The sequence below is a fragment of the Apium graveolens genome, chromosome 4 (assembly GCF_009905375.1).
Source record: "Apium graveolens cultivar Ventura chromosome 4, ASM990537v1, whole genome shotgun sequence".
NCBI lineage: Eukaryota > Viridiplantae > Streptophyta > Magnoliopsida > Apiales > Apiaceae > Apium > Apium graveolens.
Window position 1 is genome coordinate 96,968,307 of NC_133650.1, and position 26,770 is coordinate 96,995,076.

The 26,770-nt window shown below is 40.1% G+C and overlaps 1 protein-coding gene across 1 annotated transcript; it reads left to right on the forward strand.

Moving 5' to 3' along the window:
- Positions 1–10,584: 10,584 nt before the first annotated feature.
- On the forward strand, positions 10,585–15,135 carry LOC141718470 (microtubule-destabilizing protein 60-like). Its single transcript, XM_074520856.1, has 8 exons — positions 10,585–11,551; positions 11,671–11,719; positions 11,818–11,910; positions 13,649–13,768; positions 14,170–14,268; positions 14,411–14,470; positions 14,566–14,663; positions 14,748–15,135. The coding sequence occupies exons 1-8, from the start codon at positions 10,740–10,742 to the stop codon at positions 14,845–14,847; spliced, it is 1,431 nt and encodes a 476-aa protein (XP_074376957.1). The 5' UTR covers positions 10,585–10,739; the 3' UTR covers positions 14,848–15,135.
- Positions 15,136–26,770: the final 11,635 nt, after the last annotated feature.

The window sequence follows — 26,770 nt, forward strand, 5'->3', positions numbered from 1 at the left end:
TTCGAATCTCGATGAAAGGGAGGCTCTAAGCATATTTCGAAGAAACCTGGATCCAAAACACAACGAGAGATATATTGTGGAGTTGATAAACAAGGAACCCCAAAGCCTGGCTGCTGCTTATTCTATGGTAGCCCGGTTCATAAAAGAAACGGATGTTCTTCAGGCAATGAGAATGACTCGGAATGGAGGAAACAGGAACGAATCTTCTGATGACCGACCGAAAGGGGGTTACCATCAGGAGAAAAAGTTCAAACAAAGTAACCAAACCCAGCAAACAAACGTTGTACAAAATACCCCAATATTCCAAAGATTGGGCCCTAAAACAGAGTCCAAAAGTGATCCTGGTCCCCCTAGGCAGCAAAGGGAGCCTAGGCAAAAGCCAGAGTGGACACAACTAAACAGGACCCGGGAAGAGATACTGAAGGAGATCAAGGGAAAGCCATTCTACTATCCTCCGAAGCCAATGCAGACTCCCCCAGAGAGCAGGCCTTACAACAGGCAGTGCGACTATCATGAAACCCATGGCCACAAGACTGAAAATTGTCTCTCTTTAAAATACTTCATTGAAGATCAAGTCAAGAAAGGCAACCTAAATCAATACATCTCAAGGGAGAAAAATCAGAGAGAGGAAAGGCAAAGAAAAGGTAAGAATGTGGTAAACGTGGTCCTGGGAGGTTCACACTCTCCCCCTAGGAGCCCGGGCTCAGGAGATGAGGTATTCTCCATTCAATCCTACCCGGAGATGATGATCTCATTCAGCAGCAAGGATTATGAAGGAGTCAACCCGAACCACAATGAAGCCTTGGTTGTAACACTTGATATCTTTGACAATGAAGTAAGAAGGATGTTGATCGATAATGGATCCTCAGTAAACATACTCTTCAAACACACTGTAGATAGGATGAGGCTTGGGAGCATACGCTCCAATGAATGCCATGAGGACCCTCTCCATGGGTTCGGGAACAACTTGGTCCCGATCCAGGGAACTTTATACTTGCCAGTCGTATTCGGATCGGGCTCAAACCAAGTTACCCATGTGATAAAGTTCTACGTGATCAATACCCCTTCATCCTACAATGGAATAATCGGGCGCTCGGCCTTAACCAGGATTCAAGCAATCACCTCCATATCATATTTGAAAATCAAATTCCCAACTCTAACCGGGGTAGGAGAAATCAAGGGAGACTATGAGGTAGCTGAAAGATGTTATAGCCAGGCTCTGGTAATGGCTGAAACCCACCAAGACAACAAGAGAAAGGCCATGGTACTCCGGAAACAACAAAGTATTAAGAAACATCGCCCCCACTCCAGGGACGAGGCGAGGAAAGAAGTTCAGGTCATAGAGTCCCTCTCAAATCCGAAAGCAACCAAACCAAGCTCAGAAGAGCAAAAAAGTAACCAAGTCACAGAAGGGATTGAATTGAGCCTAGGCCTTGGCCAAACCAACTCTACTGTACAAGCAACCAACCCAGAAATGATTGAAGAAAGAAACAATAAAGAGATAACAACCCAGGCTCAGATTTATATGAAGAAGAATACAGAGGCTCGGATACAGCAGATGGTATCAAACATGGATCAATCAAAGATAGAGACAGCTGTTGAAACGGAAACAATTCTGATCAATAAAAGCGATCCTTCCAAAAAGATAAAGATAGGATCCGGGCTCGAGGCTAATTTCAGGAAAGACCTGGTTTCGCTACTCCAAGGGTACTCTGACATATTTGCTTGGACACCAAGAGACATTCCCGGATTGGATGAATCCATAGCGATGCATAGCTTGGACGTCAACCCAGAGAGGAAGCCAGTCAAGCAAAAGAGAAGAAATTTTGCCCCGGAAAGGCAGAAAGCAATTGATGAAGAAATTGAGAAACTACTGAAAGCTGGAATAATATGCGAAGTCAAGTACCCGGAATGGCTGGCAAATGTAGTGATGGTGAAAAAAGCAAACGGAAAATGGAAAATGTGTATCGATTACACAGACCTGAACAGCGCATGTCCCAAAGACCCCTACCCCTTGCCAAACATTGATCAATTGATCGATGCCACTTCTGGGCACGTAATGCTAAGTTTAATGGACGCCTACTCAGGGTACAACCAGATCAAGATGAATCCCAGAGACATTCTAAAGACAGCCTTCATCACTCATAGGGCGGTCTATGTCTATGTAATGTTGTCGTTCGGATTGACTAATGCGGGAACAACATATCAAAGGGCAATGAATAAAGTCTTCAAGGACCAGATTGGAAGGAACCTGGAATCCTATGTGGACGATATGATTGCAAAATCCACAAGCGTCCCCGGGCACATAGGAGACCTGAGAGAATGCTTCAAAAAGTTGAGAAAATACTCACTCAGGCTCAATCCAGAAAAATGCACATTTGGAGTAGGGGGCAGGAAAATTCCTTGGATTCATGATAAGCAACCGAGGAATTGAAGCCAACCCAGAAAAGATAAAGGCAATCCAAGAGATGAAGGCTCCCAGAACACAAAAAGATGTGCAGAAGCTAGCAGGATCACTAGCAGCACTCAGAAGATTCATCTCCAAGCTAGCTGAGAGATGCCTACCCTTCTTTGACCTGTTAAAAGGAGCAACCAACAAGAGAGAAGTTAATTGGAGCCCAGAATGCCAAAGCGCATTTGAAGAAATCAAAAGGTACCTTTCTCAACCCCTGTATTAACAAAAGCTTATTCCTTTACCTGTCAGCAGGGGCCCTGGCAGTTGGAGCAGCCTTGATCAGGGAAGAGAATGGCAAACAACAACCAGTTTATTATGTGAGCCAAGTGCTAAAAGATGCAGAGACCCGGTACCCGAGGCTAGAAAAGTTTGCTTTTGCCTTAGTCACAGCATCCAGGAAACTCAGACACTACTTCCAGGGAAGGGAGATACGAGTTGTAACAAATCACCATTAAGGAAGATAATACACAAGCCAGATGTCTCAGGAAGGTTGGTAAATTGGGCAGTTGAGCTAAGTCAGTTCAATCTAAGTTTCATCCCTAGAACAGCAATCAAAGCCCAGGCTCTAGCTGATTTCATCATAGAATGCAATTTCCCAGAAGAAGAGCCCGTGCCCATGTGCATTGACCCTGAGAGAAACACAGATCAAGAAACAGAAGCCTGGGCTCTCAAAGTTGATGGTTCTTCAACAAATGAATGATCGGGAGTCGGGCTCATCCTAAAGAGCCCAGAAGGGTTCACAATCCAAACAGCGATCTCCTTTGCATTCTCAGCAACAAACAACCAAGCAGAGTACGAGGCCTTGATTGCAGGATTGAAGCTAGCAAGAACACTCAGGATCCAGAATCTCAAAATCTACAGCGACTCCCAGATCATCGTAAAGCAAACAAATGGCGAGTACATAGCCAAGGATCCAGTTCTAGCCAAGTACCAGGCTCTGGTCCAAAGCTACCTCGCCTTGATACCAAAAATACAAGTCATCCAAATCTGCAGAGAGGAAAATTCAGAAGCTGATACACTATCTAAGCTTGTTCAAAATTCATCAGACTTGGATTGCTCCGTCTACTTCGAAGAATTGCAGAAACCAAGCACAGATTCTGAGGAAGTCATGGAAATAGACAACAGTCCAAATTGGATGACCCCATTCATTAACTACTTGAAGAAGGGAGAGCTCCCGGAGGATAAAGGGAAGACACAAAGGTTAAAGGAAAAAGCTTCAAAATTCTTCTTGGAAGAGGGAATACTCTATCGCCGGACCTTCTCCTCCCCAATCCTCAACTGTATAGGCCCAGGAGAGGCACAATACTGCCTCATGGAAGTTCACGAAGGAATCTGCGGGGACCACATGTCCGCAAAAGCACTAGCTCACAAAATCATAAGGCAGGGGTACTACTGGCCTACTATCCATCAGGATTCAATAGACTTTGTGAAAAAATGTAAGGAATGCCAACTCTTCAGCAATGTGACACGGATGAGCCCAATCCTACCTTCTTCAGTCTTGTCACCAATCCCATTTGTTGTATGGGGAATTGATATCATGGGACCCTTTCCCAGGGCCAGAGGAGACCTCAGGTACTTACTAGTCTCAATTGATTATATGACAAAATGGGTAGAGGCAAAGGCAATGAGAACAATAAACCAACAAGACTGCATCAAGTTCATGGACAACATATTGATGAGGTTTGGGATCCCGAGGGTACTGGTCTCAGATAATGGTCTGCATTTCGTTGGTTCAGAATTCGAATCCTACCTTCAAGAAAGGGGCATCCGACACAAAAAGTCATCAGTAGCCTACCCTCAAGGAAACGACCAAGTTGAAGTAACAAACCGAATACTTCTCAGGGGGATAGAGAAGAGACTCAGGGAAAGCAAAACCAAATGGCCAGAAGAATTGCCTAATGTACTTTGGGCATACAGAACAAGCCCCAGAACAAGCACAGGAGAAACCCCCTTCAAACTGGCTTATGGAACTGAAGTCATGCTACCAATTGAAGTAGGATCCCCCTCCCATCGAGAATCAACTTTGATGAAATAGCAAACGAGGAGGGGCTCAGAACGAATATTGAGCTAATTGATGAAGTTAGAGACCATGCAGTAGCAAGAATGGAAAAGTATAAGCAGAAAACAAGAGAGCACTTCAGCAAGAAGTCCCGGGTCAAAAACTTTCAAGTTGGAGACCTGGTCCTTCGAGACACGGAAGCTTCAGACCCCACCAACACTGGAAAGCTAATGCCAAAGTGGGAAGGCCCATACAAAGTCAAGGAAGTTCTAAGGCCATGAATATACAAGCTCATGAACATGGATGAGTCTGAAGTACCAAATACATGGCATGGACTCAAGCTCAGAAAGTTTTACCAGTAGAAAAAGCAACCAAAAGCAACCAGAACTTGTAGCCTATGGCAAGCAACCAATCTATGATCCTATATTTTGTATGAAAAAATTTGCAAATCAATGAAAAGAATTTTCCTTTCTTAGAAAGTTATTACTTTTGAATTACCAGTTATGGAAGCAAAAAACAACCCGGGTACGTTCTCATACCCGGGTTAGAAGCAAAAAACAAAAGCAACCACTATTTTCTTAGAAAAATTCTAAGTAAATGGAGCAACCACCAATCCGGGTTAGACATACCCAGATTGAAAGCAAATTTAAAAGCAAAAAACTACCCGGATTAGCATTCAAATCCAGGTTGCAAACAACCATTTTGTACTTACATTTTCTAAGTACATAAAGCAAAAAAGCAAACATCAATCCGGGTCAGACATACCCAGATTGAAAGCAAATTTAAAAGCAAAAAACAACCCGGATTAGCATTCAAATCCAGGTTGCAAACAACCATTATGTACTTAAATTTTCAAGTACATAAAGCAAAAAATTAAACATCAACCCGGACACGGTTCCATACCCGGACCATCCCTGATACAAACCCAATCCAGATTAAGGGCCATAACCAGGATCCGGATTGCTAAAAAAAAACAACACAAATCGAAGAAAAACAAATATTTTCTACAACGAAATAAGAGTTTAAAACACAATCTGGATTGCCATCAACCCGGAACAAATCCAAATATTACACAAGGTCCAAATCAAAGTACGACAAATGGGAAATCCTAGAAAATGAAATTATATGGGCTGGGCCCGAGAAGCTTAGCAAAGCTGATCCGGATCTAGAGAAAGCTGGGGCTCGGGCCATCGTAGGGTTCCGGTTCCCCTTGACCCTGCTCAACTGCAGCCTTTGCAGCAAGGAACTCCTGGATGAAGCTCTCCCAGGACGCCAACGGGTCGGTCTTGATGTGCCGCTCAGCAACGACCCAGGACCTGCGCACCTTGGGAACCCCGGCCTGAGCGACCTCGAAGTCATAAACATCACTAGCCTTGAACTCAGTAATGATAGCCTCCTCCCAATCTTCTTCGGACGGGATACTGGACATGAACCCGGCTAGGTCGATTAGAGTTTTGGTGCCTATCTTCACGGCCTCTCCGTCGGGCCCTCGGCCTTCCGAATCACATATAACCCGGTTGGAAACCACAGTTTTGCCCCAAGGTGGCTTGTTCGGAACAGATTTTCTTTTCTTACTCGGGGGGCCATCACCGCCCGGAATCTCCTGAACCTCGGGCTCAGACTCGTGGCCAGGATCCGGAATGTTCTGAGGGACGGAGGACAGCCCCTCCCTCAATTTCTGCGGAGCCAGATCCGGGACCAGGGGCTCCCTTGCTTGTCTTAAAGGCCAGACCGAGGGTGTTGAAAGCAGCAACATTTGTAGAAGAAGACATGATTTTGCAGGAAGTTGCGGTTGAAATGAGGCAGACCTGTGGAAATGAAACAAAGGGAGATTAAATACCGGATTGAAACTTATGCAAACAGAAAACTAAACTGGACTTTGATCCGGATCATCAAGCTGGATAAAAGAGATCCGGATCAGAGGCAAATTATATTCTAACAGATTAAAAGCAAACTGGACCTTGATCCGGATCATCAAGCTAGGTGAAGGAGATCCAGATCAAAGGCGAAAAACTTATGCAAACAAGTTACAAGCAAACTGGACCTTGATCCGGATCATCAAGCTAAGCGAAAGAGATCCGGATCGAGGGCAAGCATCTCATCCACAATCAGAAAGAAAAAAAGGAAAACTTACAGCCTAGATTAAAAAGCAGCTTATGGTTCATAAATGTGTCCCGAGTCGGCTGGAACTCGAGAGATTCACAGAAACACCTAATCTGGGTAACAGCCCGGTCTTCGAGTACAGCCGGGTTAAACTTAGTTTGAACCCCCTCAGTAGTAAAGTAAGGGAGATAGGCCAAGTCATATCCCTTCAGAAGGATCATCTCCCCATTCCAGTACTTCAAAGAAGACTGGTGCATTATGGGCTTAGCTCTACCCGCGCCGTAACCACACTCCGAGGCCCGGAACCTGATCTCATAAAAAGGTTTCTGACTCGACTTGGACAGATAAAAAATCTGATGAAAAAGCTTCAAGGTAAGCAAGAATCCGGATTTGTTGCAGCAAGCGATGAACCATGTCATCGACTTTATCCCATTCAGGGTGATTTGCATAGGGGATATTCTGTACACATGCTTACAGAGGTGCTTGATAAACATATGGCACCGGGGGCTCCACCCGGATCTGAGATGTTCCATCCAGACCGGGACAAAACCATCTTCTGGCCGATGATAGATCCTCTCATGGGGTTCTGGCCATCTCCACTCAATATCTGGAGTCAACTGGAAAGCAGCCCGGACCGCCTCATTCATCTCACCCGGATCAGCCTTAGAAAATGAGTCCTTCAACTAGTAGTGATCCCGGCTTATAGGGAACGCAGCAAACATCCTCTCAAGAGCTTCCTGTTTATATACCCCGGGGTGATCGTCAGGCTGTCTATCATATCTAACCCGGCTATAATAGACCTCGTTTTTGATCTCGGTCGGCTTCTCAACAAAGTGATACTTGACATCTATCCAGTACCCCTCGGGCGTGAAGGGAACTGAGCCCCCAGGCATTTTCTTATACCTGAACTTCGAGATTATCTCGGCAGAAACAGAAGCTTTCTTAGCCATCACTACCCGGATCTGTTCTCTACCAGATGAATCCGGGTCACTCTCCTCTCCAGAAAAGTTTGGGTAGCAGTTATAGACTTTTCTAGCCCGCTCCTTGATCCAGACCATATACCTATTAAAATGAAGGTCAGTTAGCCTGGTCCCTACATATTTTAAATGTTTCACTAAGAGGTCCGGATCAAGTGTGTTATGTTAGTATTAGCATAACTTAATGATCCGGACCACCAATGCAAGTCCAACCCGGAAAAACATCAACGATCTGGATCAGGTTAACTACAATCCACAAAAGCAAACCCCCATGGACCCGGATCTTGATGGCAAATACCCAGATCCGGATCCACAGCAACCAAAAGCTTAAAATTACCCATACCCGGATTAGAAACAACCAAAAACAGCTTAAAAAACCTAAGTAATATAATCATACCAAAAACATCACCCGACCCGGACTCTATACCCTCGACCCGGATCCGAAATAAAACCCTAACACACAAACAGTCATTTTGAGAATCAAAAGGCAAAATATATGAGTTTTATACATACATACAAACATTTCTTTCAAGAATAAGAAGAACACCATCAAAAAACCCAGAAAAGTCGAAAACAAAAACACTATTTTCGCACAAAAACATGGCAAAATGCCCCAAAAGCTAAAGATCCAAGCAAGATAAACCACAAAACAAAGCAACAAGCCACAAAATAAAACCACAAATACCGATTTGCATTGTCAATTCGCGGATGGAAGATAAAACACGAAACATGCATTAATTTAAAGAAAAACCGCAAGGAATTAAGAAAGGAAACTAAAGAGGGGAAGAACAGAACTCACAAATCGCAGAAAAACGGAGAGGATCGGCGGCACCACGACGGAGAAATCCAACAAGAAACGCAGCCTTCCGAAGAGTTTTGAGAAGAAAAGATAAAAAGTGACTATTCAGTTTTTGTGGAGAATAAAAAAGAAAAGAAAGGGGAGTTGGAGTCTTTTATAGAGAGGCGGAGAGAGAGAACCGCCCTACCACGTGGCAGAACCAGATTGGAAGAAGAGACAGTTACAAAAAATAAAAATAAAAGACACTTATATATACACATATATGTATATATGCATCAAAGCACATTTAAAACCCAGAATGATTATGGGCCGAGTTTTTAGGAAATAACTGCCCAAAAATTCAAATTTGTGGGAGGGAATAAACTGAAAGACGTTACAACTCCATGACTTTTCAAATTCCACGGCCCACTCCCCGGATCAAGAGCCCTAATCCGGGTAATTGTCATCCGCATACAGATTTGGGAAGAAAAATTACCTAGGGTCAACCCGGATTGACATCTACCACACCAGATCCGGATTGGGGGGCAACCAGGAGCAGAAATTCTCCTGAAGCAACTATTCTACCTTAATCCGGACTGGCATCTACCACACCAGATCCGTATTGGGGGGCAACCAGGAGCAGAAATTTTTTCTGAAGCAACTATTCTACCTTAATCCGGATCGGAATTTACCACACCAAATCCGGATTGGGGGGCAACCAGGAGCAGAAATTTTTTCTGAAGCAACTATTCTACCTTAATCCGGATCGGTATCTACCACACCAGATCCGGATTGGGGGGCAACCAGGAGCAGAAATTTTTTCTGAAGTAAATACTCTACCTTAATCCGGATCGGAATCTACCACACCAGATCCGGATTGGGGGCAACCAGGAGCGGAAATTCTCCTCCCAAGGCAACTATGTAATTCTACTCTACTCCCTCATCCAGAAAATCTGCATAAGGGAGTGGGGGGCAAATGATAGGGTATAAGAGACCCAGCTAGGATTCAACCTGGATCTAAAGGATACCAGGCTCGATCGATGGACCGAGACCCCCTTCTCCCAGAACAATCAAATGGAGAGACCAGACCCAGGCCCATCCCATGACCCGGATCCGGATCCAACCCGGAACCCAGACCTTATGCCTACCCGGATCCGGATCAGGACTCAAGCCACCATGAGGGGGGGTTCCTAGCAAGCACATGCACATCCCACAACCCGCCAAGCAAGGGTACGTGGGCACGTGACTTTGACAGCTATCAACAACCAACACACCAGAAAAGCACGGCGCGTGTCAGAGGCCGTTAGGACAGTTTGAAGGTGGTCCTCCCCTGGACACGTGTAAGCCATCCCCCCAAGCCAGGCGTCCTCCGCTCCCAAAATCCAACGGCCCAGATTTAGAGGTAACTACCCCTAAACCCTACCTTCGGGCTATATATACCCCCAAGACTGAAGGGTTTAGGGGTTGGAAAATATTTTTACTCTTACACTCACACACTCTCTCATACACTCAAAAACACACAGCAGCCATCACATATAAACACACATAAACAGCAGCCTCTAAATTACATAAGCATATATACCGTCATCTTCTCTGAAACCTGTTCTTATTCTCACACCGGAGGCGTCGTGGCAGCAAAACCCCCCTTCCGGTGTTATTTTGCAGGCGCCCAACCAGCAGCTACACCTCACTCCCGCACAGAAGGTCCAAGAACGCCGTCGGACGGAGCCGCCCGCTCACCGGAGTTATCATTACATATATTAGAAATATGATTATTTATAATCAAGTATTACCACTTATTACAGAATGACTAAAATGCATCCATCATGACCAATAAATATTTTAATACAATTTATAAAAAATTAACACAAATTCAAAAAATTAAAATCCCGAGATTCAAAAATATTCATCGAAATTGGTAGAGATATCATAAATTTAAGAGTAAATCGTCTCATATATTATCACATATATTACTATTATATCCGCCAAACATCAAAATGAAGAATATACGTATTTGGAAATATCAATATACATTACTTATTAACTAATTCATGTTTTTGGATCGGAAATTTCGATTGAATTACTGCTAACAACTGACCTATAATTAAATCGTGAAATATAAAGTTAATTAATATAAAAAATGAATCGATGCTATTATAACATTTACAAAAAATAAATAATAAAATTGAATAGGCCCGTGCAGCACAGAATGTGGTGCTAGTTATTATATAAGAAGCAGATACACGGTCGACCGCCGCACAGTATAATAAAACTAGCCGTTACAAAGAGCGTTCAAAAACAACGTTCTTCTTGTCCGCTTCTCCTTCATAATCAAATTAATAATCCCCAACAACAAATTATTAATCAATCTTCTCGATCCTCACAAGAAAACAAACCCCTGTATTGTTCTCCTCTATTCAATTTCCCATGGAACATTCCGGCAAGATTTCCGGCCAAGTCACCCCTGTCAAAACCCCCAAACCAAACAAATCCAAATCCCCCAAAGTTTCTGAAAATTCGGACCCTAATTTCTCTAGCCCCAATTCAAAATTACACAAATCTGCTAAAAAGCCCCAGAAGTCTGCTGTTAAAAACCCTAACCCTAACCCTAATTCTCTTGCATTGCCTACCAAGATTCGTGATCGAAAGTTCGTTATCGCGAAAAAGAATCTCAAGAAAGAGAAGTTGAAGGCTTCTGAAGTGGAATGTAAGTGCAAGATTAGGTGTAATTTGGAGAAGTGTCCTACTGTTGCTTATGAGATTTTGAGGGTTTCTCAAGAAGGGTTTTTCAAGATTCGCGATAATGTCGATGATTGTTCCGATAAGGAGGGTGTTAAGGGTCTTGAAATTGGGGATGATTGTTTAGGGAAGGATCAGGTAGGTGAGGACGTTGAGGGTGAGGTGATGATAAGTACTAATGTGAAGAGAATGAGGGATAAGTTTGAGGGAGTTCAGAAGAGTGTGAATAATGTGGCGGAACCGGGTTCCGGGAAGGTGAAAGTGACGAATTTGGTTAAGGCGTTTGAGCAGCTTCTTAAGGTACCTAAGATGAAGGATTTGGATGAGAAGAATGAGAATGAATTGGAGGAGGGTGATGAGAAAGGTATGGGATTGCCAGAGAAGGATCTTGGAGTGCAGGTTTCATCGTACTCGTTCTGTCAGTCGGATTTTCCCCTCACATCAGAGAGCTTGGGGTTAGATCCTTGGGTTCGATCTTCATTGGATAGCTGCCAAGGAAGGTTAGTTTAAGGCTTTAAGTTATTTGATTTTTAATCTTAAAAGGTTTCTGATTGATTATTGTACTTGTCTACTTAGTTTGTTTGTTTGATTAATGATTTTGGTGTTGTTTTCTTTACAGCTTTACCCTCTCAAGCAGGAATTCTGGTGGTCGAAGGAGCAGAAGAAATGTATGATTACAATTTGTGAATACAGTTAACTTATTAGTAATGGTATAATCATGATTAGTAATGTATGAAACAATCTAAAAATGTACATTCAAATGCAGAGCTCAGAGTCTTCAGGGACATTGGGTCGACGGAACTGGAATAAGAGGCATCATAGAGTTACCTCCCAGAGACCATTTAATCTTAGAACTGAGGTTTGTTCACCGAATAGCATAACATACATGATACATTTATTGCAAGACGTCCTGCATCATTGATCTGAATTGTATTTTTTACTGACTAACTGCTTTTAAATTTTAAACTTATGATTCTAATGATTTATATTGATAGCATATAATAATGTAGTAGTCTATGTCCTATCTATTGATTGTATATTCCTCGGTGAATCAACCTCTTTAGCATATTAGATAACAGTATTGACATGCTTTAGATGACCTTTAATGGGGCTATAGATTTTATGGTGGAGGAACTAGAGTTTCTTTTGGGACCTAGGATACTGCTTGATGGCATTAAAGTGGGTATGGGTTTTTTTTATGGAAAAATAAGAGTTTCTGTTAAATGCTTAATGGATTTACATGGAGATTCTACCATTTTTGTTGTGTGGGTTAAGTAGAAGCCGGGTTACAGCTTTAAGGTAGAATATGTTGGTGTATTCGGTGCTTCTACTCCATCATGTGGACTAAACAAAAGATGGTTTTTAACCTCAGTCATGCAACCTCCTTTTGATATGATGCTCTTTCTTGTTTGTGTTTGTGAGATGTGGTTGGGGTTAAAGCTGTAAGGTATAATGTGTCTGTGTTTGTGTGTGTGAAGGAGGTAGCCTTTGGGGTTAAAACTGTAAGGTAGAGTGTACTGAATTAACTATATTTTCTTTTTCAATTTTCACCATTATTCCACTTTTAAGCTTGAAAATATCAATAAACACATACCATTAAATATTATACAAGGTAAAAAGTGGTCTTCAGATGCTTCTTCTTCTATCATGGAACAATGATGTTCTTGAACCCTGCAGAAATCTAAATTGACTACATATTAGGGGTTAAAGCTGGAAGGTATTGTGTGTGTGTGTGTTTCTGTGAAGGAGGTAGCTGAGTGGGTTAAAGCTGTATAGTCGAATATATCAAGGGTTAAAGCTGGAAGGTATTGTGTGTGTGTGTGTGTCTGTGAAGGAGGTAGCTGAGTGGGTTAAAGCTGTATGGTATAATGTATTAGTGTCTTAGTGCTTCGATGCCATCATGTGAATGAAAAAATTGTGTGTTTTAATACAGAATTTACCATGGAAGATCGGGTGGATGGTTTCTAATACAACCATATGATTATTTACATGTTTCACTATTCTACTCTCAACCTTGCAAATGGTCGTAAACACGTTCTGTTAAAAACGAATTGTGGTTAAAAGAGGTCTTTGGATGCCTATACTGGTGTTAAGGTAAAAATGTTGTTCTCAATGCCCTGTAGAATTGTAATGACTCTTCAGCTGAAGGTGGTTCGGCTCTGTTAAAAACGATATAAGGTTAAAAGAGGTCTTTGAATGCCTATTATGCTGTTCATTGGAAATATATTGTTATTATACCCGGCAGAATTGTAATGACCACATAACAGCACAAAAGGTTTTCAGTTGAAGGCAGAAGGGGTGAATCAACTGGGTAAAACCTAAATTTTTAAGTTCTACTGTATTCATAAAATGGAACCTGCAAGTTTTAGGCAATGCATATCACTCTTTGTTCGTAGATTTACTCATAGTAATCTTGTTCACTTTTCACATACGAGTAGTATTTTGCTTTAGCTTCATTTTGTGCATTAAAATTGTCTGGAATGTACTAGATTAGATGTTCAATAATGGCAGGATTACCTCTGGTTTAGGCTGTTTATAGTTCTCCTTTTTTTATTGTATTTAAACATCATTAATTTTTATTATGGATATTGCTGCAGCAAAGAGGAAGGTCCAAGGAAGAAGAATTTATCAAGAAAGTACAAGAAAGGATGATGGAGGAGGAAAAACAGCGGATACCAGTTGCGCAAGGTCTTCCATGGACGACAGATGAACCAGAGGTAATCCTGTCATTACTTATTAAATGAATTTAAACTGAAAGGAAGAATTAATATAGAGTTAGATACTACAATTTTTCATTCATGATATTGTTGGGTTTATCATGACCATCTTTATTTTTGTAACTTGATTTTTTGTTATGCCGCTGTAATATAAAAAGAAACAAAGTTAAGATGCAGTTACAGTGTCACAGATTTGCTTCTATTGGACTATTACTATCTTCTTGACTTGTATTTTATGTAGTTGTATTTTATATAAAAGGTCAAATGTATAAACATAAGTACGATGCAGGTAAGTTGTAAAACTTGAATCGTTGCTAGTGCAAGTAAAAGAATGCATTGAACTTGTCTTTAAAAACCTTTTAATGATTATAGTAAATTTGTTAATAAGTTTCCTTTTACAGTGTCTGGTAAAACCTCCAGTCAAGGAAAGTACGAGGCCGGTTGATTTAGTGCTGCACAGTGATGTAAGAGCTGTGGAGCGGGCTGATTTTGACCATCAGGTAAGGTTCTTCCTAATGTTTGTGTGTGTGAATGGTTTCTTATCGCTACTTGGAAAAAGAAAAAAACCAAATCCATCATTTCCAAATGTATGGCACAAGCTTGGAAATCAACTGACTTGGTTTGTGTATGCTTTTCATTCAGGTGGCAGAGAAAATGAGTTATATTGAGCAATTCAAAATGGAAAGGGAAAGACAGCAGAAGGTATGAATTACAAAATTATTACTAATATTTTCTTTTGGCCTAAATCCTTAATCCTAAAATTTAGATTGTAAACTTGTTGTGTATTTGTATTATAGTTGGCTGAAGAAGAAGAAATTAAAAGACTGAGGAGGAACGAACTTATTCCAGTAGCGCAACCCATGCCATATTTTGACAGGCCATTCGTCCCCAGAAGGTATATTGCTTAAACTTAAATGCTCTATACTTGAATGCAAATATATTGCTTGAATGAATATACTAAATATGGTTTACTAACCAGGTCACTGAAGGATCCAACTATACCTAAAGAACCAAAATTCCATCACTTGCCCCAGCACAAAAAGATCAAGCATTACAAGTCTAGGTCTGCTGCAGAGTAGCTAAATTTTTGAAACATTGATATCATTGGCAGAGCTCTATTTCTTTTGAAATATGCTCAAGAAATATTGGAAATTTACTTGATTCATTTTTGGGCTGCAATAAATCCTGTATATAGTGAACTATATCATAAATGTAAATTTTCTAGCTAATTCCTTCTGATGAATTGAGTTGACTAGTTGAGCAATAGGCCTACACGAGATTGTACCGTATAATTTGGGAATTTATGTACTGTACTTGTTCAGTTCTACTCTTTTATATATTCTTTGCAGTTTCCATTGTTGGTTGAACATCTCCAAGTTCAATAGTATTTTCCATCAGAATTGCACATCTATAAATATGATTTACTGGTAATTTTTTTTTTATAAATAAGATGAAAAAAATTACGACAAAAATGATTAGCTTAACCTTTGTTAAATTTCGAGGACACTGGTATTTGGAAACTTTTTTTTTGCTAGTTACACACTCACACACCCTCCTTTGTTCAACAAGGTTCGAACCCTCTTTTGCATAGTCTGCGGTGGAGCAGCGGGGCATAGCTGCGCCCTCGCCTGGTGCCATTCCCGGACCTAGCAGCAGACGGGCAGGGCGTGAACAGGATTAAAACAACAGGGATGTTTACTTACTTGAAAGGAAGCCACTAAGATATGCTAACCAAGTGGTGTTTGGTGGTCCTTGGGAACTTGGACAAAAAGTCTCTTCAAATAGTCATTTTTAAACTCTAGACATGCAAAACAGCAACAGAAGCATACAAACAAAATCAAAGGGCTATGGCAACACAGGCACAGCAGCTACTAACCCTAGCTAACCTCTCCCACCGTCCTTGTCAATCACTGCGTGCCCTCTCCACCTCCTTAGCCACTTCATTCTCTCACGTGAAAGAATGCAACTCTTCTAACTATTCAACACTAGCCGATGACACTCCAATATACTCTGCTCCGCTCACTCAAATCGCTGCTCTTCCCAATGGTCTTCGAGTTGCCACTGAGTCTTATTTTTCTTCCAACACTGCCACTGTTGGAGTTTGGATCGACGTGGGCTCTGAAATTGAGTCTCTTAAGACCAGTGGTACGGGTTTCTTTTTGAAGCAAATGTTAGTTAAGGGGATTGAGAGACGAACTGAGAGGCAAATCGAGGAGGGAGATTAAAACCATGGGAGGACAGTTGGAAGCTGGCTCGGATAGGAATTGCAGATATTGTTATGCCGAGGTTACAGATAAAGTTGTGCCTCAAGCACTTGATATATTATCTGATATTCTGCAGTATCCCAAGTTGAGAAAAAGAAAGATCGAGGCAGAGCGTCATGAGATTTTGAAATACATGAAAGAGGTATGATACGACGTGCATTAATGTTTCAGTCAAATTTAACTGGTTCTTTATTATTGCTGTATATATTTAAGGGGTCGTAACTTGTATTAGTAGTGAATGTTTATGTTTATGCCATTATTCTTACTACTTTTGATTGACAAGTTCGTGACTACAAGAGATGTTGGATTTAGTCACAATACTCACATAGCTATGAAATCAATTTCTTTCACTGAATTAAGCTTACATGTAATGTTATATGACAGCTGAAATAGATCTCCCACCAAAGAAATGGCCCGATGCATGCTGCGGATGATATTGGGTACCAGGTACCACGTTTATGCCAACTGAACATGTTAGAAGTTGTCCCACATCGTTTGTGAGAGGGGCAGTTTGCTAAAATATAAGCAGCCAGATAACTCCAATTAGTATGAGGCCTTTTGGGAGGTGCCCAAAAACAAACCCGTGCGGGAAGTGGTATCGGAGCTATGGTTGTGACGGTCTATAACAATCTCACGTGGGCTCCAGAAGTGACCTAGGAAAAGGCATATGGGCTTGCCCCAGAATGGGCTCAAGAAAAAGGCAGACGGGCCTTCCAGTATGGGCCTAGGGGGAGCAGATAGCCAGATGGACTTTCAGTATGGGTCGCGGGGGAGTCTGGTCACACTAAAGGAGGCAGAATCGACAGGTGTCGGACTCGATGTGTGAAGGGGGGGATTGTTAGGAGTTGTCTCACATCGTTTGTGGGAGGGGCAGTTTGCTAGAATATAAGCAGCCAGATAACTCCAATTAGTATGAGGCTTTTTGGGAGGTGCCCAAAAACAAACCCGTGCGGGCTCGGCCCAAAGCGGACAATATCATACGAATGTGGAGTTAGGCCTGCTCAGCAAGCCCAACAGAACATTCGTCTTTGTATGTAGATGAAATAATTAACTGCCATTTTAGAATAAGATCATAACTATATAATTCAGTCATGAAATTCTACGCGTTAAAATTCTGTTTTTAATACCAGTTCCCATAGTTTTAAATTAGTTCCTTTGCGGTCATGAAATGCATACTGGAGCTTATTTTTGGTACTGGCATATATATACATTATAACGAAGAGATATTCTAATAATTCGTCTGTGTATGTACTTTTTCTTGGGCGAAGAATTTCATCTCAGGAACTGTGTGCTAGGGTTGATGCTGTAGATGCCAACACAACACTGTCAAACGTGTTGCAAACCGTTTAATATTGAACAAGCTAAGCATTGTAGACTTGTGAATTTCCTTTTTGTGAATTGAGTCTTTAAATTGTTTGCTTGTAGTTAGTACTTCACTACTACTACATTTTGAATTTTTGCAGAATCTTGCTATCGCTGCTATTGGTCCCGTCAAGGATCTACCTACTATGGTTGGATTAGACAGAGAACCTGCAGGTGGAACAAAAACTAAGCTTTCAATCATCTTGGTTTAGTTTTCTTCTTTAAGAATTTTTGTGAGGGTTGACAAATACTACACAGGGGGCCAGGGACTACCCGAACACAAGTTTATGCAAGCAATCCTTTTGGGCCGATTTTACTAAAAGGTTATTCAAATGTTGCATTCGAGGTGAAACTTTTTTCATGTTCCATTCATCAGGATAGTAACGATTACCTGGTACTCCTTGTTGTGATGTAGACGCACAAATCTATTCTCCCCGATCCACAGAAATGCAGATTTTTCTCTATTTGTTTTCTGCTCTCTTTTTTAATTCATTATTTTTAACATTTATGAAAAAACCATTGAACGTTAAGGTAGAATCATCTCATTATAGGTTATTGTTAATGAATATGATTCTTGAAGCTGATAATCAGGAGTTCAATCTTTATGCTGTAATTAAGGTCCTGGAATATCTCTATTTGGCTGATTATATGGCACCTATATGTTAGAGGGTTTTATTGTAAAATTAAACTTGATTTCCTGCACTGATGTAGCTGCTATGCAGTATAAAATAAGTTCATTCCTATTAATAAAATATATCACTCTATATTCTACAATCATGTTTTCTCTTACATATTAGTCTGAAGTCTTATATGTCCAACATATTGGTATCAGAGCATTAGTCTTAAGGGACCTGTACTATTGAAAATAAACTGTCAAACAAATCTCCTCAATACACACCTCAAAGAAACACAAACACACACACACAGAAAGAAAATCTTTGATTCAGAATGAATTCAGAACATTTCAACAGCATTGCACCACCTGCGTTTGATGGTGAAAACTATCATATATGGGCGGCTAGAATGGAAGCATACCTTGAGGCAAATGATCTGTGGGAACCAGTAGAAGAGGATTATGAACTTCCTCCTTTGGCTGATAATCCAACCATGGCTCAATTAAGGTATCATAAGGAAAGGAAAACAAAAAAGTCGAAGGCAAGAGCTACTTTGTTTGCTTCTGTCTCATCAGATATATTCACAAGGATTATGACAAAGAAGACAGCTTTTGAAATATGGAATTTTCTCAAAAGCGAATACGAAGGAGATGAAAGAATTAAAGGAATGTAAGTGTTGAATCTAGTCAGGGAATTTGAGATGCAAAGAATGAAAGAATCTGAAACAATCAAGGTATATTCGGATATACTTCTTGGAATTGCTAATAAAGTTAAACTCCTTGGTACAGATTTTTCAGATTCTAGAATTGTTCAAAAGATACTAGTTACACTTCCTGAGAAATTCGAAGTTACGATTTCATCGTTGGAAAACTCTAAAGATCTGTCAAACATTACGTTAGCAGTGTTGTTAAATGCATTAAAGGCACAAGAACAAAGGAGGCTTATGAGGGAGGAAGGATCTATGGAAGGTGCTTATCAAGCCAAATCATTCAGCAAAAATGGTGGGAAAAACAGAAATTGACAGGATAAAACCAACAAACCTGGAGATTTTTCAAGCAACGAAAGCAATCAAAATAACAACACTCAGATCTTTCCACCTTGCTCCTATTACAAAAAAACTAATCATCCTCCAAACATATGTTGGTGGAGACCAGATGTTAAATGTCACAAATGCGGTCAATTAGGACACATGGAAATGATTTGCAAGTCTCAACAAGGGGAAGCCAAGGCTGCTGAAAATAAATATCAAGATGTGGAGCAGTTGTTTGTAGCATCATGGTTTCTGCTCAGAATACAACAAAAAGTTGGCTTATAGATAGTGGCTGTACAAATCACATGACCTATAATCGTGAACTCTTCAGAGATCTTGACGAGGCTGTTATTTCTAAGGTCAGAGTTGGAAATGGAGCATATATTGCAGTAAAAGGCAAAGGAACAATTGAAATTCAATGTCATACAGGTTCGAAATTTATTCCTGATGTCTTATATGTTCCCGAAATTAATCAGAACATGTTGAGTGTTTCTCAATTGACAGAAAAAGGTTACAAGGTGTTGTTTGATGACAACAATTGTGTTATTAAAGATGCAAGAGGTGTAGATATTTTCAAAGTTCTGATGAAAGGTAAAAGTTTCATCCTGGATTTGACAAATGAAGAGCAGGCTGCTGTACACAAAGAGGATAATAACACAATGTTATGGCACAAAAGATTGGGGCACTTTCATCATGCTGCTCTACTGTTTATGGAGAAGAACAACATGGTGAGAGGGTTGCCTGCATTAGGAGATGAGCCACCTAAATGTGTTGCATGTCAGTATGGAAAATAAAATAGACTCCCTTTCCAACAAAATAATGCTTGGAGGGCCACAGAGAAGCTCCAACTGATACACACAGACGTAGCAGGACCAATGAGTACACCATCTTTAAATGGCAGTAAGTACTATATTGCGTTTATTGATGACTATTCGAGAATGTGCTGGATATATTTTATGAAACAAAAATCTGAAGTTGCCGATATCTTTGGTACTTTTAAGGCTTTGGTTGAGACTCAGAGTAAAAGCAAAATTATGATGATCAGATCTGATAACGGAACTGAATATACCTTTGAAAAGTTCAATAGGTTTTGTAGAGATGAAGGAATTGAACATCAGTTGGCAGCACCTTATACTCCTCAACAGAACGGCGTTGTGGAGAGAAAAAACCGGACAATCATGGAGATGACAAGGTGTTTACTTCATGACAAAGGGATGTCAAAGAAATTTTGGGCTGAGGCTGCGCATACATCGGTTTTCTTGCTAAACAGATTGCCAACAAAAGCTTTAAGGAAGATGACTTCATTTGAAGTATGGTATGAATACAAACCCAAATTTTTTAATTTGAAAACATTCGGTTGTCTGTGTTTCTCTCATATTCCTCAAGTTAAGAGAGACAAGTTGGATAAGAAATCAGATGCTGGAATATTTGTTGGTTACACTCCAAATGCCTACAGGATCTATCAACCACAGAATAACCAAATTACAATCAGCAGATATGTTCATTTTCTTGAGTCGGAAAAATGGAATTGGGAAAATGATGAGCAGGTCAAGATTCAAGAGGATGATAATGTGGATGATGATCATGTTAGAGGAATCAGGCTACTTTCAGAGATTTATCAAAAATGCAATATCGCTTTGATGGAACCCGCGGGGTATGAAGCAACTGCAACTGATCAGAAGTGGGTAGCTGCAATGAAGGAGGAGCTTAAAATGATTGAAAAAAATCAGACATGGGAGTTGGTGGACAGGCCTAAACATAAAAAAGCTATAAGAGTCAAGTGGGTTTATAGAACCAAGTTCAATTCCGATGGTTCTGTAAACAAGTACAAGGCACGCCTTGTTGTTAAGGGGTATGCTCAAATTTATGGGGTGGACTTTTCGGAAACATTTGCTCCAGTTGCGAAGATGGAAACTATAAGGATGTTGTTGGCTCTAGCTGCACAAAAGGGCTGTACAGTACACCATATGGACGTCAAATCAGCATTTTTGAATGGTTTATTGGAGGAAGAATTTTTTGTCGAGCAACCAGAAGGGTTTGTTTGTAAAGGACAAGAGGATAAGGTATATCGATTGATAAAGGCCTTGTATGGCTGTAGACAAGCTCCAAGGACGTGGTATAGCAGAATCGACACTCATTTGTTAAGTTTGGGTTTCACTAAAAGTCTAAGTGAAGCCACACTTTATGTCAAGAAATTGGATAACAAAATCCTGGTTGTATCACTATACGTTGATGATTTGCTTGTAACAGGTAGCAACTTGAATCAGATAGACCGCTTTAAAGAAGAAATGAAAGCTGTGTTCGAGATGACATATCTCGGAAAGATGACATTTTTTCTTGGCATGGAAGTGAAGCAAAATATGAATGAGATTTTCATATGTCAAAAGAAATATGCCAAGGAAATTCTGAAGAAGTTTAATATGGATGAATGCAAGCCTTCTGCGACCCCGATGAATAACAAAGAGAGGTTCTGTGAAAAAGATGGTGCTCCTAAAGTTGATGAAGGACTCTACAGAAGCTTAATCGGATGTTTGATGTATCTGACCACAACAAGGCCGGATATTATGAATGTTGTGAGTATCCTTTCAAGGTATATGCATTGTGCTAGTGAAATTCACTTACAAGCAGGTAAAAGGATTTTACGATATGTTAAAGGTACAACTGATTTTGGGATAAAGTTTAGTCAAGTTAAAAATTTCCGACACCATGGTTATGCTGATAGCGATTTAGCTGGATGTGAAGATGACATGAAAAGCACATTAGGTTATTGTTTTAGCTTTGGTTCTGGAGTGTTCTCCTGAAGTTCAAAGAAACAGGAAATAACAGCCCAATCCACAGCTGAAGCTGAGTTTGTAACTACTACTGCTGCTGTTAATCAAGCCTTATGGTTAAGGAAACTGATGATGGACTTGCACATGGAGCAACATGAAGGTACGACTATATTTGTGGACAACCAAGCTGCAATTTCAATTGCCGATAAACCAGTGTTTCATGACAAGACAAAGCATTTTAAAATTAAGTTCTATTTCCTAAGAGAAGTCCAGAGAGAAGGGGAGGTGCAATTGATTCACTGCAGTTCAGAAGATCAAAGTGCCGACATTCTCACAAAGGCACTTCCGAAAAATAGATATGAATCCCTGAGGCATAAGCTTGGTGTTTGTAGCTCCAGAATCAAGGAGGAGTATTAATGAATATGATTCTTGAAGCTGATAATCAGGAGTTCAATCTTTATGCTGTAATTAAGGTCCTGTAATATCTCTATTTGGCTGATTATATGGCACCTATCTGTTAGAGGATTTTATTGTAAAATTAAACTTGATTTCCTGCACTGATGTAGCTGCTATGCAGTTTAAAATAAGTTCATGCCTATTAATAAAATATATCGCTCTATATTCTACAATCATGTTTTCTCTTACATATTAGTCTGAAGTCTTATATGTCCAACAGTTATGAACATGAAGAACGACTCCACTGTAATTGTAACTTTGTTCAAATACGGATAAAGAACCTTTGCTGTGTTTTTCTTATATGTAATAATTTAGTATTGCATGTGTATATATTTATTCGAGAAGCGTTCGAGAATTTATGAGTAAGGTCTTTTTTTAGCCTCTTAAGGTAACTTGTGCTACTATCTTAAGTGATGCTGGGTTAAATGTTACCTCCCTGAACTTGCATTCAAGCCAAAAGCTAACTACCAGAGTTCCAGTACTGCAACAACAAAAGCTCTATTGCAGGTATGTTCTATTTCCTGTTGATAACCTATCACTTCCATTATCTGGTTGCAGTTGTTATACCCACACAAGGTAAAAACTATTATTCGTATGAAATATTATACATGTACTTGTTATTTTCTTTGAATGCAAAGTGTGTAGCTATAATTCAAGAATGTAAAATGTGTACCTTAATTTTATGACATTGTGTGAAGTGCATCGATAACTCTGTTTTTTCCCGGGTCTTCTCTTCTCTCACGTAAACTCGAGCCCTGTCCACGTGGCGGATGATGTATGGTTAACCTGCTACGTGGGGGACTCAGCAAAACAGAACCGAAGAGGGGCTGTGTCCCCGCGGCAATTCCGGTGTGAGCAGAGGCGGAACCACAGGGGGCTGGGGATCATCTGGCCACCCAAACTTCTTTGTGGTGTCCTGTGATCAATCAACAAAATTGGGAAATTTGTTTTTTTTTGCCCACCCAAATTTTCACCGAATATTATATACTCTTCTGCATATTTTTAGATACAGTTTATTTTAATCTTTAAAATTAACGGGGTTGTATTGAACTAGGATTTTAATGCATTATATATAATTCATGGATTTTAATGAATTATATCTGATTTTGATTTTACACGGATTCAAGATAAAATGTCGTAGAGTTGATGAAGAGTCTTTAGGATTTAAAAACAATCCTTCAAAATCTCATGATAAGTGTAAATTGATTATAGTTGGAGATATATACATATACAGAGGATATAATATTTTTATCAAAGTTTCACTTTCAAAGTTAAGGAGAAAGAAAAAGATAAGTTCAGTGGATCTTGTTCGGGCTTTACATATCTATACTATACTATTATAAGCAGAACACCCTCTATTTGGTAGTTGCTCGGTACAGTTGTTTGGTATGACAAATAACAACTATCAACTCTAAAGTCAGAAAAATGAGAACCATTTGATACAATAATAAAATATTATTATATTAATATTTAAACCGCTCTCATGGATTCATGGTTCGAACCCCGTCAACAGCTTATTATATTTAAACTTTTATATTCTTTATTTAAACAATATATTATATTATATTATGTATTTTCAGTCAAGTCTCAAATTATTATAAAACATATATTGTTATAATTTATTATATTCTTCAATTTATTTTTCAACTATTGAAAGTTATATTATAAAATATATTATTAAAAACTATCGAATGTTAAAAACAATCCATACATCGCACAGGTTATAGGCTAGTATTTAATAATTATTTTTAATGATTTTCTTAAAAAAATTGCCGCAAATTTGCCCCTCCTGTGATCATTTTCTGGTTTCGCCACTGGGTGTGAGAATAAGAATGGGGTTTCTTGAAGAAGAAGAAAAAGAAAAAGAAGAAGAAGAAGAGGGAAGAAGAAGCTATTCAAAATATATGTATAGTGGTGTGTGTATAGGGAACAATGGACCAAAATGTCATTTTTGAGTGTTAAATGGTCCAAAATATCATTTTTGAAAATAATGGCCCAAAATATCACTTCATAACGGTGCTTCATCTTATGTTTTGTTTTTTAATACCAAACGGTACATAGTGTGCCATTTTGGTACTTTACTTTTTTTTAATTTTTTTATAATGTGCAAACGTTAGTTGAAGTAGCGTTTTGGCTCAAAATGGTACATCATATAGCGTTTTGTACCAAAACGGTACTTTATCTACCGTTTTGCGCATAAAAAAATTAAAATGCCAAAACGTTACACGAAGTACCGTTTTATGTCTTTTGCATAAACGTTACACGATGTACCGTTTTGAAGTGTTATTTATGGCCATTTTTAACCCCCAAGTGACATTTAGGGCCACCACCCGTGTATAGGTGTGTAGCAGTCAAATATTTTCTAACCCTCAAAACCCTTTTCTTCGGTCCTTTTATAGGCTCCCATATTTAGGATTTTAGGAGTTTGTACCTCTTCATCCTAGCCCTTGATCATTCTTGGTTGGTGAGTGATTGGATTGTTTGGATGGACTGTGGGGCCCGGATGTCCTTCTTCCACCTGGGTTGTCTTGGGATCCTTACATATGAACGGCTGGGATGTAATTGTTCCATTTTTGGTAACATGAGACAGTTGACATTTTTGTCCTTTATCACGTGTTCCAGGGACCACCCCGATTTGGGCCTGGGGTGTTCTCTATAAGGCCTTTTGTATCACTTTATTTGGGCCTGATTATTTATGGCCTATCATTTGCCTTCCACTCCCTTATGCGGGTTTACCCGGATGGGAGAGTAGTCTTCTTTTCCGGAGTTTTTGTTATGATCTATATGATTTTTAGAAAAATTTTGCATTTGTCCTTTGATTTATGGCCCCTAGCCCCGGGGTGTTGTTGGGTACAAATCCCCGGGGTTGTGTTTGATTAGGCCCTTTGATTTTTATAACTTGGAAAAAAATCTTGCATTTTTTTGATTTGTGGCACCCTAGCCCCGGGGTGTTGTTGGGTACAAGTCCCCGGGGTTGTGTTTGGTTAGGCCCTTTGATTTTTGTAACTTGGAAATTTTTTTACATGTTTCCTTTGATTTGTGGCCCCTTAGCCCCGGGGTGTTGTTGGGTACAAGTCCCCGGGGTTGTGTTTGGTTAGGCCCTTTGATTTTTGTAACTTGGAAATTTTTTTGCATTTTTACTTTGATTTATGGCCCCCTAGCCCCGGGGTGTTGTTGGGTACAAGTCTCCGGGGTTGTGTTTGGTTAGGCCCTTTTGTTGGGCTGCTGGGTACAGATGTGACAGGTGCACAGTATTTTGTCATTTTTCCCGGGGTGTCAGGTGACGGTTCAGTTTCATGTAGGAGTATATGTATACATATATACATATATACGAAACGTTGTAGCTTTTCCCCCCTTTTTCTTCTCAAAAGTCGTGCTTGTTAAATAATTACAATGATGTAATCATTAACTACAGCGGTTACTATTTGGACGCACAGGATCGCGCCACGCGTTCTGGACCAACGGACAGGATTGTGCGGCAGTTGAGTGGGTTTGTACCCCACTTGTGCCTATAAATACCCCTCATTTCCTTCTTCTTCATTCTTTACGCTAACACGAAAATCAAACACACTTTCATTTTCTTCGAAGAGCCTTGTGGAGTTTTTATGGTCTCTACTCGAAGGCGTACTTTTTCTCCTGCTTTCTTGTAAGTCCTCAGTCTCTTCTTATCACTTCACTTCACCATACTTGTCTTTGATTTGATGAATCGAGTAACGAGTTTCTCAAATGCATGTAATTTATTTGATATGCGATTGCTGACTTAACTTTGTAGTTCTGGGTTTTGGTATTTTGATATGCAAAACTGTTGTTTATGGTTGGGGTTTTTGTTCGTGTATTTTTTGGTTTTGTTTCACAAAATGAGCCTGTTTTTCGGTTTTTGTGCATGTAAGAAAGGGGGTTTGGTTTATGCAAGAAACTGGGTTTGTTCTTGTTGTTCATGACTGTTCTAGGTGTTTTTTTTACAAGCATATATGTGTATGTATAGACTGTATGATGTATTTTGGTGTTTTGATTCTAAGGTTAACTGCTTCTGATTAGCTTTCTGTTTTTGTCCCTTTTTTCTTTTGTTCCCGAAATGGCATAGACTCCAGGGTTATATGGTTACGACAGTGAGAGTGAAAAAATTAGTCAACCTGAAACGTAGGCCCGACCGTCCTCACTTTGGTTTTCATGTCCATTCCTCTAGCGACTCTTCTGCGGAACCTGAGAGTATGCCTCCCCGACGTCAACCCATAGTTGAGGAGTTTCCCACCTTCCTTCTGAATCCTGGGCAGACTTTGGGTAGGAGAGATGGGTCTTGGGTAGACATAGACCACTACTTCATTCAGACTCGGGAGAATAGCCTTCCACACGACTATTATTTCAGGAACCTATATGCTGTTTATAGGCCCAGGGGCAAAGAACCTTATGATGGGGAACATATGGATGATCTATTTCATAATGCTCCCGGGACCGGCTACGTTCCAACCCCCCGTCATCCTGACCTTGCCACGTGTTTCTTTGAG